General features: G+C 32.9%; 2 protein-coding genes across 4 annotated transcripts; both read left to right on the top strand.

Annotated features, from left to right (window-relative positions):
* The first annotated feature begins 229 nt into the window (after window positions 1–229).
* Lar (tyrosine-protein phosphatase Lar) lies at window positions 230–9,577 on the top strand. 3 transcript variants are annotated; one of them, XM_025162159.2, is made up of 7 exons: window positions 230–421; window positions 562–1,266; window positions 2,434–4,289; window positions 6,087–6,301; window positions 6,384–7,908; window positions 7,995–8,149; window positions 8,236–9,577. In XM_025162159.2, the coding sequence occupies exons 1-7, from the start codon at window positions 349–351 to the stop codon at window positions 8,435–8,437; spliced, it is 4,731 nt and encodes a 1,576-aa protein (XP_025017927.1). In that variant the 5' UTR covers window positions 230–348; the 3' UTR covers window positions 8,438–9,577. The 3 variants fall into 3 exon arrangements, with proteins under 3 accessions (XP_025017927.1, XP_015791888.1, XP_015791887.1); XM_015936402.3 differs by having other exon boundaries at window positions 559–1,149; XM_015936401.3 differs by having other exon boundaries at window positions 559–1,266.
* Window positions 9,578–9,980: 403 nt separating this feature from the next.
* On the top strand, window positions 9,981–13,345 carry LOC107368632 (flotillin-2). The gene is made up of 7 exons (XM_015936500.3): window positions 9,981–10,225; window positions 10,306–10,387; window positions 10,453–10,667; window positions 10,763–11,323; window positions 12,156–12,346; window positions 12,417–12,563; window positions 12,820–13,345. The coding sequence occupies exons 1-7, from the start codon at window positions 10,177–10,179 to the stop codon at window positions 12,844–12,846; spliced, it is 1,272 nt and encodes a 423-aa protein (XP_015791986.2). The 5' UTR covers window positions 9,981–10,176; the 3' UTR covers window positions 12,847–13,345.
* The last annotated feature ends 1,806 nt before the right edge of the window (window positions 13,346–15,151 follow it).

Genomic DNA, 15,151 nt, shown 5'->3' with positions numbered 1-15,151 from the left:
TTTCAGCATTTGAGCCATGCTCAGCTCGAGAGTGGACAGTCTGACAGTTTGTCAGTAAAGGAAGACCTAGGCAGGGTAATATTACAATCTCGACTCGAGATTCTCGAGGCATAATTATCACATTCCCTTCGATACACATCGAATGCTTAGAAAGATTCATTACAAGCAAGTTAGTTTTCTTGCATGCTAGATGGCTCTGATTTTGTCGAGATAGCCGTAAGATGGTAGGGAGGAGTCGCAGAAGCAGAATTTTCTTTTGGTCAGTAATTTTAATACAGTTGTGATATTTTTAATAATAAATTAGTTCCATGTAATCATAAATATCATATCAATTTTTCTGAGTTAATTATGCTTCGACTGCTTATCTTGGTTTATTACTTAAGCTTAAATCCTAGTTTAGGTTTAAACATTAACAATGAAGGTGAGTTGGCTATTCAGTTGCTCTGAAAAATGCTTTGTTTATTCTCTTCAAAGCACACATACTGCAGTGCTTGTATTGCTTGATTATACTCTTTATTCCCAATATTTTACTGACTTTTTCACTTTATTATTTTTTAGTAGCACAATCTGGTACCCCACCTCGGGATGTGCAAGCACGAGCATTAAGTTATACCACAGTAGTGGTTGATTGGGAGAGACCGGAACAACCTTTAGGCCAGATATCAGGATACCGTGTTTATTATACTTCAAATCCGTCCCAACCAATATCATTTTGGGACTATCTTGATGTCGATGATAGTCAATTGATAACAATTAGTGAACTTCAACGTGAAACTATTTATACCATTCGTGTCTCTGCAATAATTCAATCTCGCGGTGAAGGTCCGCTTTCACCACCAGTGCAAGTGAAAACAAAACAAGGTGTCCCAAATCAGCCTTTAGGTTTACAAGCTGTTGCTCAGGGTCCCCACTCTATCAAACTAACATGGAAGATGCCACCTAATGCTGGTGAAAACATAATTGGTTATGAATTGTATTGGAATGATACCTTTGAAAATAACCAAGGAAAACAATTTATAGCACCAACGGATACTTATATCATCGAAAACTTATATCCTGATACTCTTTACTACATATGGATTGCGGCTAAATCAAATATTGGCGAAGGAGCAGCAACCCCACCAATAGCTGTTAAAACGGAAATATTTGGTAAGGTTTCTAATGTTTCATCCAATCTAGAGTGGACATCAAATTCAAGTAAGGTTTTAGCAAGCACTCCTATTGGTGAAGAGGCTGCTTCTAGGCCTACCACATCAGAAGAGACTGGTATGTTGACAGAACAAATTGTTCAATACATTAAATAACCAAAACTATAATCGAGAAACGAGAAAAACTAACTTTAATACTATTTCAGTCACCCTTCTGTTCAAGACGTTTTGAAGCGTCCCCATCTGGTTAACATCTTTTGTCTTTTGTCTCATCTCATTGTCTCTTGTTTACACTCTGACTAACTTCTTCTCTCTTCTTAATCTCTTCAAACTAACCGATTAACAAAACCAATTTGATCAGCGATATGGTGATCTTCGCATTTGTTTTCATGAGAAATTCTACATACCGTATATTTTTCTTATTCTTATCATTTAGTCGGACAATTTGAACTTAAAAATTTTAAGAATCGGTTCCGTCAGTGACCAGATAGCTTGCTAACTTACATAACCTTTATGGTTTATGATCTATCAATCAACTATCGATAATCGTGCTTAATCAACCTGAACAGTAAAAAAAATGAGATAACCACTCAGAATCAATGAATTAATAACTTTCTTTTGCTCTTACAGTAAAATTAACCGTAAAATCGCATCAGCTACAGATTAATTGATAGATTGTATCAAATCATTTTCTTCATAAATGTCAAGATGCCAAATCAATTCTGAATTTTCCCTGATTAACCTCACTTTCTTTATTTGCTATCCTCCAAACTTATTCCTTAATCAATTTAACACATTTTTTGTTTTCCCCTGTCCTTGTCTCTGCTTGTTTATTTACTTTTATGCACATTAACGTATTTTTTATGCTCACGCTGTAAAAATATTTTCTGTTCCACTAATCAATATAATCTTCAAACTAACAACATCTTTGTCCATTGTCTAAATTACCCGTCTATGGTCCACATATACTAAAGACAACATTTATACAACTTATTTAAGAAAGTAAATTGTCAAGGCTAACGTTTTTCTTATAATCATTATTTAGCTAACAGCATAACACCTGATTCTTGTCACTTAATCTTCTCAATGACCATTAAGTAATAAAATATTCTACACATCATAAATGTTAAGATATATAATAATTTAATTATTTTCAGCAAGCACTCACGAAAATTGAAAAGTGATGTGATACCTTGACGATTTATTTTCTTTTTTTCAGTTCCACTCAACATGTATTTTAAAATCAAAATTTTCTTTTTTGTATTGTGTTCTTGTGCAAATATAGTTCCAGGAGAACCAAGAGATGTCAAAGCTGTTCCAATCAACAGTACATCGATCCGTGTGGAATGGAATCCACCGTCCAATATTGATCAGCATGGTGTCAGACGTGGATATCAAATTTATGTTCATGAAATGAGTTCAGGAAATCGAGAGGAATTTTTGAACGATCCAATTAAATTTGATGTGCTTGACCCTAACGCAAAAGAGTTTAATGTGACATCTTTGCAACCTGATACATTGTACAATATTCAGGTTGCAGCAATAACTCGTAAAGGTGATGGAACCCGCAGTAAATCATTTAAGGTTCGCACATTGGGAGGTGTTCCAACTAAACCAGATATTTTAATTAGACTAATGAGTGATGAACCTCAAATGACTATTGAAGTTCAATGGACTCGGCCTAAGCATACCTATGGTGCTTTGTTAGGTTATCGACTCAAATATGGTCGAGCTACTGACACTAATCTGGAAGAGCTGGAAATTAATCCCCAAGAGCAGAGTAAAATTATAAAAGATTTGGATCGAGGTGTCAAATATGTTTTTCGTTTAGCGGGTAAAAGTAGCATGGGTTGGGGCCAAGAAGCTGTGGCTTACATTGAAACCCCCGAAGGTCCTCCTGGAGCTCCACCTCAAAATATTACTTACCGATTACAAACACCAACAACTGTTGTAATAACTTGGGACCCGCCCTTACCTGAGTATAGAAATGGAAGGATCACCAATTATGGGATACATTTTCAGAAACCTGTTGACACTGCAGTTGAAGAGCGTTTCACTAACGATACTCGCATCGTTTTCAGCTCTTTAACTGAAAATGCTGAATATACTTGTAAAATTCGAGCCTTTACATCCAAGGGACCTGGGCCGTGGAGTAATCGAATTCAAATCCAAACTCCTGCTGATGTACCACCTGCACCAACAAATGTACAAGCAATGGCAACTACCGAGAAGTCCGTTGAAGTTTGGTGGGACCAGATGCCTTTCTTTGCTGATATTTTAGGTTACACTGTTCTTTACGCACAAACAAATGCAGTTGAAGATCTTGATTCTTGGCTCAACAAGACAGTTGTTTTAACTTGGTCTGTTGAATTGACTGGACTCAAGCCTAGTACTATGTATGCTATTCGGGTTGCAGCTTATACTAATCAAGGTTTGGGTCGTCTTTCAGAGTTAATTACTGTTCGAACCACACCGTTTGATGTCCCACTCAGCCTTCGCGCTTACACTGTCACAACTCACACCATGAGTCTATCATGGAGACAACCTACAAAATTAAATCCTATTGGATACCTGATAACTTATGAAGCTCACAAAGAATTTTATGATAGCCTTAGTATGCTCAAAACTCTGCCAATTCCTCCTTCAAAAATTGAGGTCAATGCTAGCACAACACAGATCACTATTGACAATTTAATGCCTTTCACCAGTTATCAAGTTAATGTAACTGCATTGCCTGCTGACAAGACATACCGACCTCCAGCTCGTAAAACTGTGACCACAGCTATGGCTGCTCCAAAGCCTATGGTAAAACCAGATTTCCTTTCTGTCAAAAATGGAGAGATAAATGTCATATTGCCTCAAGCATCTGAAGAGTATGGCCCAATTAGTCATTATTATCTGGTTGTTGTTCCATCTCAATTTGCCACCAAAGAAACAGATTTATACACTATCGAGGAGTTAACAGAAACCCCAATGGAAAAATTGGGTCCCTATATTGCGGCTAAATTTCCTAGACGTTCAGTGCCAAGTCAATTTCCACTTGGTGATGGTAAAAAATACAATGGATTCCGTAACCGTAAACTCAAACCAAATGTTTATTATAAAATATTTGTCCGAGCTATTGTTGATGCACCTCATAAGGTAAGTTTAATCATTTGAAATCAGTTGAACTATCTTTGGAACACTACTTGGAATGATTTATTTATCTCATTTTAATTCATCTTGCGATATTTGACTTTTAAAAAAAGCTAAAACCAGGGAATTTGTTTATAAGTAATGTTAATGAATATATGTATAGTGTAATATTATTTTTTTTACTTGAGTGATTGATTCATTATTAATGCATAATGCATAACCCAGAGATAACAGATTTACTGAATCAATACATAATACCTCTTTCACTCCTTAAAGCTGTGTGTCTTCTCGAGTCTTTTACTCTTATTGGAATGTGAATAATGAATTTCCATACTTCTCTTGTACTTGACTAATGATAACTGCCTTCCATTCTGAACACTCTATTCTTATCTTGAAATAGAATTTACTTTGCTTTGCTTTCTAGGCTTTATAGTTTAATATTTCATCATGTGAATGAAAGAATCCTTGAAATGTTTTATTTGTTCAGTGTTCGATAAAGAGAATTAAGACAGAAATTGCTAGGAATTTTGTGGTTCATGATTTTTTCTTCTATTTTTTAATATGATTCTAAATCATGGAAGAGCATAAGTCCAGATTATTCAGCTCTAACTCAGTCACTTTTTTTATATTTTCATTTTACATGTAAATGCAATAAAATCCAACAAGTAACTTTTTTATAGCATTAAAAGCAGAATGACTCGAAGCCTCATTAACAATGAATACAACTTGATAATGATTATTATTCATTTAACAATAACCCTCTTTATTTGCTTTTATAAAATTCCCAACATAAACTCATAATGAAAATCTTATTATTAAATCAGCTTGACCAGTCAAAAAATTATTCAACACATTCTTTGTCTAATAATTTTTTTCGAGAATCGTAAACTATTGAATCATTGAACTCCGGATCGTAGTCAGATAGTTAAGAAGATCTATCAGACGACTGGAAAATTACAACCGGAGAAGTTGATGATTTTTTCAGGGCTGGAGGAAATGCTGAAACACAGGATTTTAATTTCCTTTAGTCGTTCACATTTTATTAACATAGACTTCCATTGTTTAATAAAGGTATTTCTATTGTACTCAGATTCTTTATCATTATTATTCTCAGATAGATTAATGTTCATTACATGTCAAGTAATTCAAGATGTTGCTGTGGATGATTTTGAACAGAGGAAAGCTGATTCCAATATATACAACAAAATTATTGAAAATAGCCTTTTCTAAACATAGCCAAATCATCTTAATGATTATCTGATTTTCGGGATTTTCAGTTAAGCTGATGATGCATTTTCACCAAGTAAATCCATATGTTTAAAAAATGATATTGCAATATTTTTCCCCATTTTACTTTGTTTATTTTAGCTTTAGTCAATTACTGTAACTAATTCATTCTAACTTTCATTCTATAAACCTATTAATACTTTGTTTTCTCTGTAAGTTTTTGATTGTTACTAAATCTTTGAGATTATTCAGCTATGGACAAATGATTTATTGTTGAACCCTTAACTTATTTACTAAATTTCATGACTCAATTAACATCAACCAAATTGAGGCTCTTTCAAGCTATTGCATGCTCCATAGACCCTTGAAAATAAAATTCACAACCTCTGCATATTTACTCAATCAATAATTTACATTAGATGATTATAAATCGTTTATTACAATCAATTTTATATAAGAAACTATTAAGTAAAATATTTACAATTTGGTTCCATTAAAGACAGTTCATTAAACTTTTGTTGCTTTGACTTAATGAAATTTTTTTCTTTTCGCTTTCAATTATCTTTTATCATTCAGAATCTATTCACTAGCAGCCCGTTCTCCTTAGCATTGAATCCTAATGTCCCACCCGATTCAACTTACAAACCACCTTCAAAGATATTGAATGCCGGACCTAATATCTCGCAAATTTCACCAACCATGGATGGCTCTAGACTACTTGGCATCGTTGCCATTGTCATGATAACATTGATTGTAATAATTATAGTTGTTGTCTTGGTTTATATCAATAGGTAAGATATTAATCTTTTTCAATATTTTCCTTTTTATTGTACATTATAAATTACTAACTTAATTTCATTTATTTTACATTAGACGACGTCAACTGCTCAAAGCCTCTAATGTGGATACCACTTTAAAACTTTTAATGAACACTGCCGATCCTCGTGATATCATCTCTCATCCCTCTGATCCTGTTGAAATGCGTCGAATCACTTATCAAACAGCAGGAATGATTAACCATCCTCCTATTCCTGTTACAGAACTTGCAAATCACATAGAACGGCTTAAAGCTGATGAAAATTTATTGTTTTCTCAAGAATACGAATCGATTGAGCCAGGGCAACAATTTACTTGGGAAAACTCGAACATGGAAATCAATAAACCAAAAAATCGTTATGCAAATGTCATCGCATATGACCATAGTCGAGTTGTTCTCCAGACTCTTGATGGTATTCCTGGATCAGACTATATCAATGCAAATTATTGTGATGGATATCGCAAGCAAAATGCTTACATAGCTACTCAAGGACCTTTACCTGATACCATTGGAGACTTTTGGCGTATGGTTTGGGAACAGAGGAGTTATGCAGTTGTAATGATGACTAAACTAGAAGAACGCACACGAGTAAAATGTGATCAATATTGGCCTAACAGAGGCACGGAAAATTACGGCGTAATGCAAGTGACACTGACAAATGTGGAAGAGTTAGCATATTATTGTATAAGAACTTTTACTCTACAACGTTATGGATACATGGAGTCTCGTGAGGTTAAACAATTTCAGTTTACTGCTTGGCCTGACCATGGTGTTCCTGATCATCCAACACCCTTCTTGATGTTCTTGAGACGAATCAAAATATTAAACCCACCCGATGCTGGTCCAATGATTGTTCATTGTAGTGCCGGAGTTGGTAGAAGTGGATGTTTCATTGTAATTGATTCAATGTTGGAACGTCTTAGGTATGAAAATACTGTTGACATTTATGGTCATGTAACAGTTTTACGTGCTCAACGAAACTATATGGTTCAAACGGAAGATCAGTACATTTTCATCAATGATGCAGTCTTAGAAGCTGTTATTGCTGGTAATACTGAAGTTTCCATTCGAAACCTTTACAACCATGTGCAAATGTTGTTACAGGTTGTACCTGGTGATACTATTACTGGTATGGAATTGGAGTTCAAAAAGATTGCTTCAATGAAAACTCCTGCGAGCAAATTTACCAGTGCAAATCTGCCTTGCAACAAATTTAAAAACCGCTTAATGAATATTTTACCTTATGAAAACAATAGAGTATTTCTTCAACCTTTAAGAGCAGTCGAAGGCTCGGATTATATAAATGCAAGTTTTATAGATGGCTACCGTTACAGGTCAGCTTATATTGCTACTCAAGGCCCCATCCCTGAGACAGCTGAAGATTTCTGGCGAATGTTGTGGGAACACAATTCCAATATAATTGTTATGCTCACAAAAGTAAAAGAAATGGGCAGAGATAAGTGTCATCATTATTGGCCTTCTGAGCGCTCACAAAGATATCTTTACTTTGTAGTCGATCCTATCACCGAGTATAATATGCCTCAATATATACTTCGTGAATTTAAAGTTACTGATGCTAGAGTAAGTTTTTTTTGTTGCATGTAAATGTCAAAATGTATTTAATTTTCATTAATTTATCAATTTTATCATTTATTTATCTATTGTAGGATGGTCAGTCACGAACTATACGCCAATTCCACTTCGTTGAATGGCCTGAACAAGGTGTTCCTAAATCTGGTGAAGGTTTTATTGATTTTATAACTCAAGTGCATAAAACTAAAGAGCAGTTTGGTCAAGAAGGACCAATTACAGTGCATTGCAGGTAATGTATTTTATAATTTAAAATTAACAATTGTCTCATTTCTCAATTTATTTAATTATAAATCGTATTTTCTTTCTGATTTTTAGTGCTGGTGTTGGCAGAACGGGTGTATTTGTCAGTTTAAGTATTGTATTAGATAGAATACAAAATGAAGGAGTGATTGATTTGTTCCAAACAGTGCGAACTCTCCGAACTCAAAGACCCGGAATGGTGCAAACCGAAGATCAGTATCAATTTTGTTATCGTGCTGCCTTGGAATACATAAGCACTTTTGACTATGCAACGTAACAAAACTCGTTAAAAGTTTATGTATTCTTGTAGAGAACTCACCACGGCTATATAATTTTCTACGTGTATCAAATCATCAAACCTTTATCATTCCATTGATTATAGGATGGAAATTTAAATGGTCACAGTACTTTCCTTAGATGGATCAAAAAGGCAAATTGTAATTATGTGTATAACACAGAAACAACATTAACTTAATGTCATCAGCTTTGACTAGTTTGTCATCATTTGGCAAGCTTAACTGACAACTTTCTTTTTACTTGAAATTTCAAGTGACCTGCATTTATCCCTCAGATTATGGATTTAAATTTGTTTCTTTTCTATCATCCCCAACACCAAACATCATTCATCAAACTACATTTGTTAACCCGATTGGAAGTGATCAAGCCAAATCATTTTTAATTTCATTTTTGATAATTTTCTTCCATTATCATTTTTATTATTTTTGTTATTTATTTTCACATCAAACCAATGGGACCTTTTCTTTTTTCACCTCACCATCTCATCATCATCATTGCTGATTTGTTTTAAAAGCTTGTGATGAAAATTATTTTCACAATCTCTTTCTTCGTCATCTCAACTCATCACTTTTTTTCACCTTTTCTATGCTTTTGCATATACAATTACAAGGATAGGGAATGATTTGTTTCATTTTAAATGATTATCCTTTGATTCCAATTTTTCATGCTTATCATCTTCTTAATTCTGGCTTTCTAGTCATATTAATTTCTGATATCTGATGAGCAAAATTCTTTTGATTTATCAAATCATATTGTAAATTAATACCATAATCAATCTGATAAACTTAAATGCCAGAAAAGAGTTGAGTCTAAATGTATATCAACTAATTATATTATAAATATAGCAGTTTGAATTGCCATAAACTCTTGGTCATATTAATCGTGAGCTTACATACAACTCCTGATCCCTACGCTTGATACACTTTTCAATGACTGTCCACCTTTATAATGGCCACTCATACCTCTTTTGATCTCATTTTTTCTCATCTTGATGTAATTTCATAAATTTCTGTATTATTCCTCTCTTTTTTAATTCACAACCTTTCATTTCTAGCTGGGCTCTTCCCTTTTGACGTTTAATAAAATAAAATCTCGTATGTTGTGATTTCTTCAAAAATAATGTTCACATTTATTTTTAAAATCCTTAATTCCACTTAACTCTATCATTAAAAGCAGACACAAATGGTCATTTCTGATCTATGCTCAAAGCTTGTCAAAATATTGGTCAAATAAAAATTAAAAGGTCCAGATCTTAAAAATGCATAAAATATTTTATTGTTATTGCTGCGCATCAAGTCTCAGCCGCTAGAACTGAGTGAATATCAAGGATCAGTTCCTGATCACTTAATAAATATGTAACAGCGATTCAATTGATTTCATTAATATTAAGTAATACGAGGATATTTTCATGAACTAGATGAATTTTGTATTAGTTCAAATTTATCCCGTTAGATGACGAGAACTATCGTTGGATTATTTTCATATTTGCTCTGGTTTATTTGAAATGTTTTCATAAACTAGTTACTAATCAACTTTATTTTTCGTCAACTGTGTTTTTTTTAATTTTATTTGAACAGCATTTTTTAACGATAGTCAATTTGTAAAGGAGATCAGTTTAACTCAGCAAATCCCGTTTTTTCTTCACCAGACTTTTTATTATTCATAAGTTTTGTGACTAAATATGTTTGATCAAGCTTTAAGATAATAGTTTTCATTAAAATGGGAAACATTAACACAGTTGGTCCAAATGAGGCTCTTGTTGTTTCAGGTAATGTAATATTTTTGTTATTTTTATTCATTACTGATTTTCCCTTTTATCAATCTTATGCTGACTTACAATTTACAAAGGTGGCTGCTTCGGATCAGCTAAAAAAACTATGGTTGTCGGTGGTTGGGCCTGGTCTTGGTGCCTGCTTACTGACGTTCAAAGGTGTGTGTATTTTAGTTCATGATTGTTTATTCTATTTTCTGATAATTCATTTGCTTTTTCAACAGATTATCTTTGGAAGTTATGACATTAACTCCAAAATGTGAAAATGTTGAAACCTCTCAAGGAGTGCCGTTAACTGTTACTGGTGTTGCTCAATGTAAAGTAATGACAGAAGGAGAGTTCCTTACCATAGCAGCAGAACAATTTCTTGGAAAAGATGTCAATCACATAAAATCAGTTATACTCCAGACTTTAGAAGGGCACTTGAGAGCTATATTAGGTAAATTATTTACTTAATTAACCTGATAGATGTTGGAATAACTTTGCTTTAGTCGAACTGTTTCAATTTAAATGTTCTATCTCTTTTTTTAACAGGAACTCTAACCGTTGAAGAAGTTTACCGGGATAGGGATCAATTCGCATCTTTAGTACGAGAAGTTGCTACACCCGATGTTGGTCGTATGGGAATTGAAGTTCTCAGCTTCACAATCAAAGATGTTTTCGATGAAGTTGATTATTTAGCTTCTCTGGGTAAAGCTAGAATAGCTGCAGTCAAAAGGGATGCTAGCATAGGTGTTGCTCAAGCTGAAAGAGATGCCGGAATCAGAGAAGCTGAATATAAAAAAGCTGCCCTTGATGTAAAGTATGGAGCCGATACTAAAGTTGAGGATTGTAGTCGAATTTACCAAATACAGAAAGCTCAATTTGACCAAGAAGTCAACACCAAAAAAGCTGAAGCTCAACTAGCATATGAACTACAAGCGGCCAAAATGCAACAGCTTATTAAAAAAGAAGAGATGGAAATAAGTGTCACCGAAAAGCGAAAACAGATTTCTATTGAAGAAAAAGAAGTCATTAGAAAAGAAAAAGAACTTCAATCGACTATCAGATTACCTTCGGACGCTGAAGCATTTAAACTAGAAACTCTCGCATCTGGTAAGTATCTTTATTGAATTAGTATCAATTTACATATTTTCACTGTTTTCACATAATCGCTCTTCATTATATACAAAAAATGTTTGACAAGCTTGTGTTTTGCTAAGCATGTTTATGTTGATTTAGATTGAAGATTTATTACTCAGTTATCGATTTTCTAATCTATTTAATTAGATCTGTGGAATCAGAATTTAAACTGCTTCCCATAACTCTGTGTTTCATGTGAATTTGCTCGATCCTTCTTTTATTTACATGTATTTGATTTATGCTTTCTGTTTTCTACAGAATTAATGATGATAACTGAAAAGATCATTTTTTATCTTTTGTTTAATTTGGGTTAACGTTACTCTTCCTGTTTTGTCTCTGCTTGGATAATGATCAACCGCCAATATTTTTGAGATACTTTAGCATTTACTTTTTACCTTGTTTACCTGCTTAGATAGTAGCTTCAATCGCAAATATCTGAAATTAATTGAAATATTGACTTGAATTGATTACAATATATTAAATTTTATAGCTGCATTGAATGAGTTGTAGACAATTGTCACTTTTTGTGTTGAAACCTAAATCAACTTAAACAACAATTTGATCCGACTTTAGCTGTGAATTTTTAACATTAAATCATTACACAAATTTGCTGAAATTCATGAAGATCCTGAATCTTTATCTGCATCTGTAACAATTCAATCGTCACAGCGTAGTTAATTTCATGTTTCACATCTCAACAGTCGTTTAAACTCTTCGATTTGCTTCTCTTTAAAATTTTTATAACCTCAAGAACAACTCAATACAATTCGCTGATGATTGAACTTCTTCTATTTTCTTATTATAGCATACAAAACAGAAACATTGGAGGCTGCTAGAGGGGAAGCTGCGAAAACAAAGCTTATTGGATCGGCCGAAGCATCAGCCATCGAAGCTATCGGAAAAGCAGAAGCTGAAAGGATGAGGATGAAAGCGGCTGCTTACAAAGAGTATAGCGAAGCAGCTATCCTTTCGCTTACTCTCGAAGCTCTTCCTAAGGTAATGATCACAACCAATTGAAAATGTATTTTAACGATTCTAATGATTCTTTTATTGGTGATGATTACAGTTTGCTGCCGAAGTTGCTGCTCCTTTAGCCAAAACTGAACAAATAATTTTATTAGGTGGAAATAATGGAATAACTAGTTCGATTTCACAATTAGCCAGTGAAATCCCGCCAACAATTCAAGCACTGACCGGTTTAAGCGTGGCAAAAGTTAGTAAACAATTTAATTGAGAAAGAAACTAATCTATACAATCATTCCACTTGGACTGAACCAGTTTCTAATTGTGACAATAATTTTCAATCAGCAAGAAATGTTATTTTTAACATCTCGGTGCTGATAGGATAAACTTTAGAAAGTAACATTTCTTGCTCATTGGAAATCATTGTCATTGTTATGGAACTGGTTCAGTCCAAGTGTAATGACTATGTTCATGTACCATTGTCTAATTTATTTTTTTATTTCCAGTCATTGGACAAATTTTTCACTGAATGAATTCAATATAATCACTGACACCTCATCAACGATCACAACGAAAGCATAGTAGACGAAAGTTTATTCATAATAGATACCAATTTAGATGCTGCATAATAGATATACTTTGCTAATGGTTTTAGGAAATTACCAAAACTATTTTGTAACGAACAAAGAATATTTCATGCTATTTTTTCCTGTTAAACTTCATCATTAAGCATAAAAAACTCGAGTCCTACTTCCAGCAAAAGTCAAGCCAAAGCTAATCAAGTCATTTTTCGATCAATGATAATTCTTTGAATTCCCATTGATTGTATTTTTCTAAATTGTAATAGTCACCAAGATTCTTTACTTGAAGATAAAACTTGGATTCATTCCTTTCCACCTTTTTAAATAATATTTTATTCAGAGCAATTTACTTCATTTTTCCTTCAATTTTTTCGATTTCATGTTGCAAAAGATTTTTATTGAAATTTCATATTGTTAACGTATATTGTACAATAAAAAGTATATGATTCTGTTTCAAAAATTAAAAATGCACTCAAAATCCCCATAGAAAGTAATCAAATTTTCTAGAAAGGAAAGTACGTTCGTGAGCACAATTATCGGGAAATAGAATCTGAACGCTAATCAATTTTTGCTAATGTAGCTAATATTTTATCTTAAATTTTATGGTTTAATTGTATAATCTTTAACGAAATCTATTTATTATATGAATACAATGATTGCTACTCAACATTAAAAGGGGAAACAACTAGTCAAATGTCGAATCTATTCAAATCAATATCAATAAAAACATGTGTGTATCATCTGAACATGAACTAATAAAAGTTTTATGTTTCTTACTACAATTTAAACAGTTATTATTTTCAGTAATTAGAACTATCATTCACAGTTTGGATGAGTTGATCCAGAAAGCAGTATCTTAAAAATTAAATTTTGATAAATTTCGAATCTTTTCGAGTGTGATAGCGAACTTTGTGACAGGTTCAGACTTTGATCCAAAGTAATTGCTAAACTGTGTAAGTTCCCTTGGATTTGCTGCCCTTCAAGTGCCGACTTTTTCATACTATTCACCGAATCATTCAAATTGTCGAACACTTTTCGAATATGGTCAGTAGAAAATTTCGATTATTAAGAGTCGAGGGGAAAAGTGAAAAATTCATCTATATCTACTGGTTTTAAGTGGAAACAAAGCGATGAAAAAAGATCAGTTTCGGATTTCAAATACTTACACAAATATAATGAAGCATACCAAGAGATTTAAAGAGGGCGAGGGACTTGAGGGCGGTCTTTGAACTCAAGAGCAGCTGAGTATTTCAGCTGTATTCAGCTTGCTTTTTAGCTTAACTTACCTTTTAAGCCGAAATAGATCTGTCCTCCATCTTGAATTAAATTTTGTTATCAATTTTGAAAAACATTCATTTAATATAATATATATCAACTTAACTAACCAACATTTTGTATTTATTATCAATATGATGTTCAATTTTTTCAATAACCATCAACTAATCATCAAAATTGATTACTTTTCATTCTGATCTCACTTATCAATTATTGTTATTATATACTGTTATTATACATTTTACTATAAACTCTTCATCTTTTCTTAATATTCATCATTATGGTCGACTCTCGATATGATCTCGGTAAACAGGTAAATATAAATCAAAAATATTTTACTTTTAATCATCTTTAATATCATCAATAACAATATATTAGCAAATCTGTTAATTAATATCCGATATTACTACCCAAACCTTTGTTGCATTGATTCCAATATCAGAAACCAATACTTTCTTATGTATTATGACATTATTTGAATTCAATCGCTTCCACTATTCTTAAGTATTGTTGATAATGTTAATTGTTACCTTAGGATTAAAGTCTCAATGTTGGTCTTGAATATATTGTTTCAAATACTTATGATTTTAATACAAAACCATTCACCACGGGCAACAATTGTAAGCTCAATCCATTTTAACCAAACCAGTTTTTAAAAAGAGGCAAATATTGAATAATACTTCAACTCTTCAGAATACGTTTTTCATACATCATGTTAATTTGATTACCTCCAATAAAAGAAGACAATGGCTTTGAATGAGAGAAAATGGTTATTTATAATTGCACTACGTTCTGGAAATCTTTAAGTTCATTTTGATCAAATGAAATTACACTAATGAGGATTATTCCAATTTTCAAACTGAATTACTTTTATCGTAGTAAGAGCAATAATTTTTCGTAAATTTAAGTTAATTACATTCAGTTGCTCCTAGGAATTGAGCCTTAAAGGTTGAGTGGCGGCATTGTCGTTTTTTCAAATATA

Source organism: Tetranychus urticae, chromosome 1 (assembly GCF_039701765.1).
Source record: "Tetranychus urticae isolate SD_2017Ah chromosome 1, NJAU_TeUrti_SD_1.0, whole genome shotgun sequence".
NCBI lineage: Eukaryota > Metazoa > Arthropoda > Arachnida > Trombidiformes > Tetranychidae > Tetranychus > Tetranychus urticae.
Note: the sequence above shows the minus strand (reverse complement) of the source record. Positions and strands in the feature narration are given on the sequence as shown.

Bases quoted from the DNA above. Each gene is read 5' to 3' on its own strand.
- LOC107368632 (XM_015936500.3), top strand. From the start codon at position 10,177: ATGGGAAACATTAACACAGTTGGTCCAAATGAGGCTCTTGTTGTTTCA. The intron at 10,226-10,305 runs GTAATGTAATAT...CAATTTACAAAG, and splicing joins TGAGGCTCTTGTTGTTTCAG to GTGGCTGCTTCGGATCAGCT. The intron at 12,564-12,819 runs GTTAGTAAACAA...TTTTATTTCCAG, and splicing joins CCGGTTTAAGCGTGGCAAAA to TCATTGGACAAATTTTTCAC.
- Lar (XM_015936401.3), top strand. From the start codon at position 349: ATGCTTCGACTGCTTATCTTGGTTTATTACTTAAGCTTAAATCCTAGT. The intron at 7,909-7,994 runs GTAAGTTTTTTT...TATCTATTGTAG, and splicing joins TTAAAGTTACTGATGCTAGA to GATGGTCAGTCACGAACTAT. The intron at 8,150-8,235 runs GTAATGTATTTT...TCTGATTTTTAG, and splicing joins CCAATTACAGTGCATTGCAG to TGCTGGTGTTGGCAGAACGG.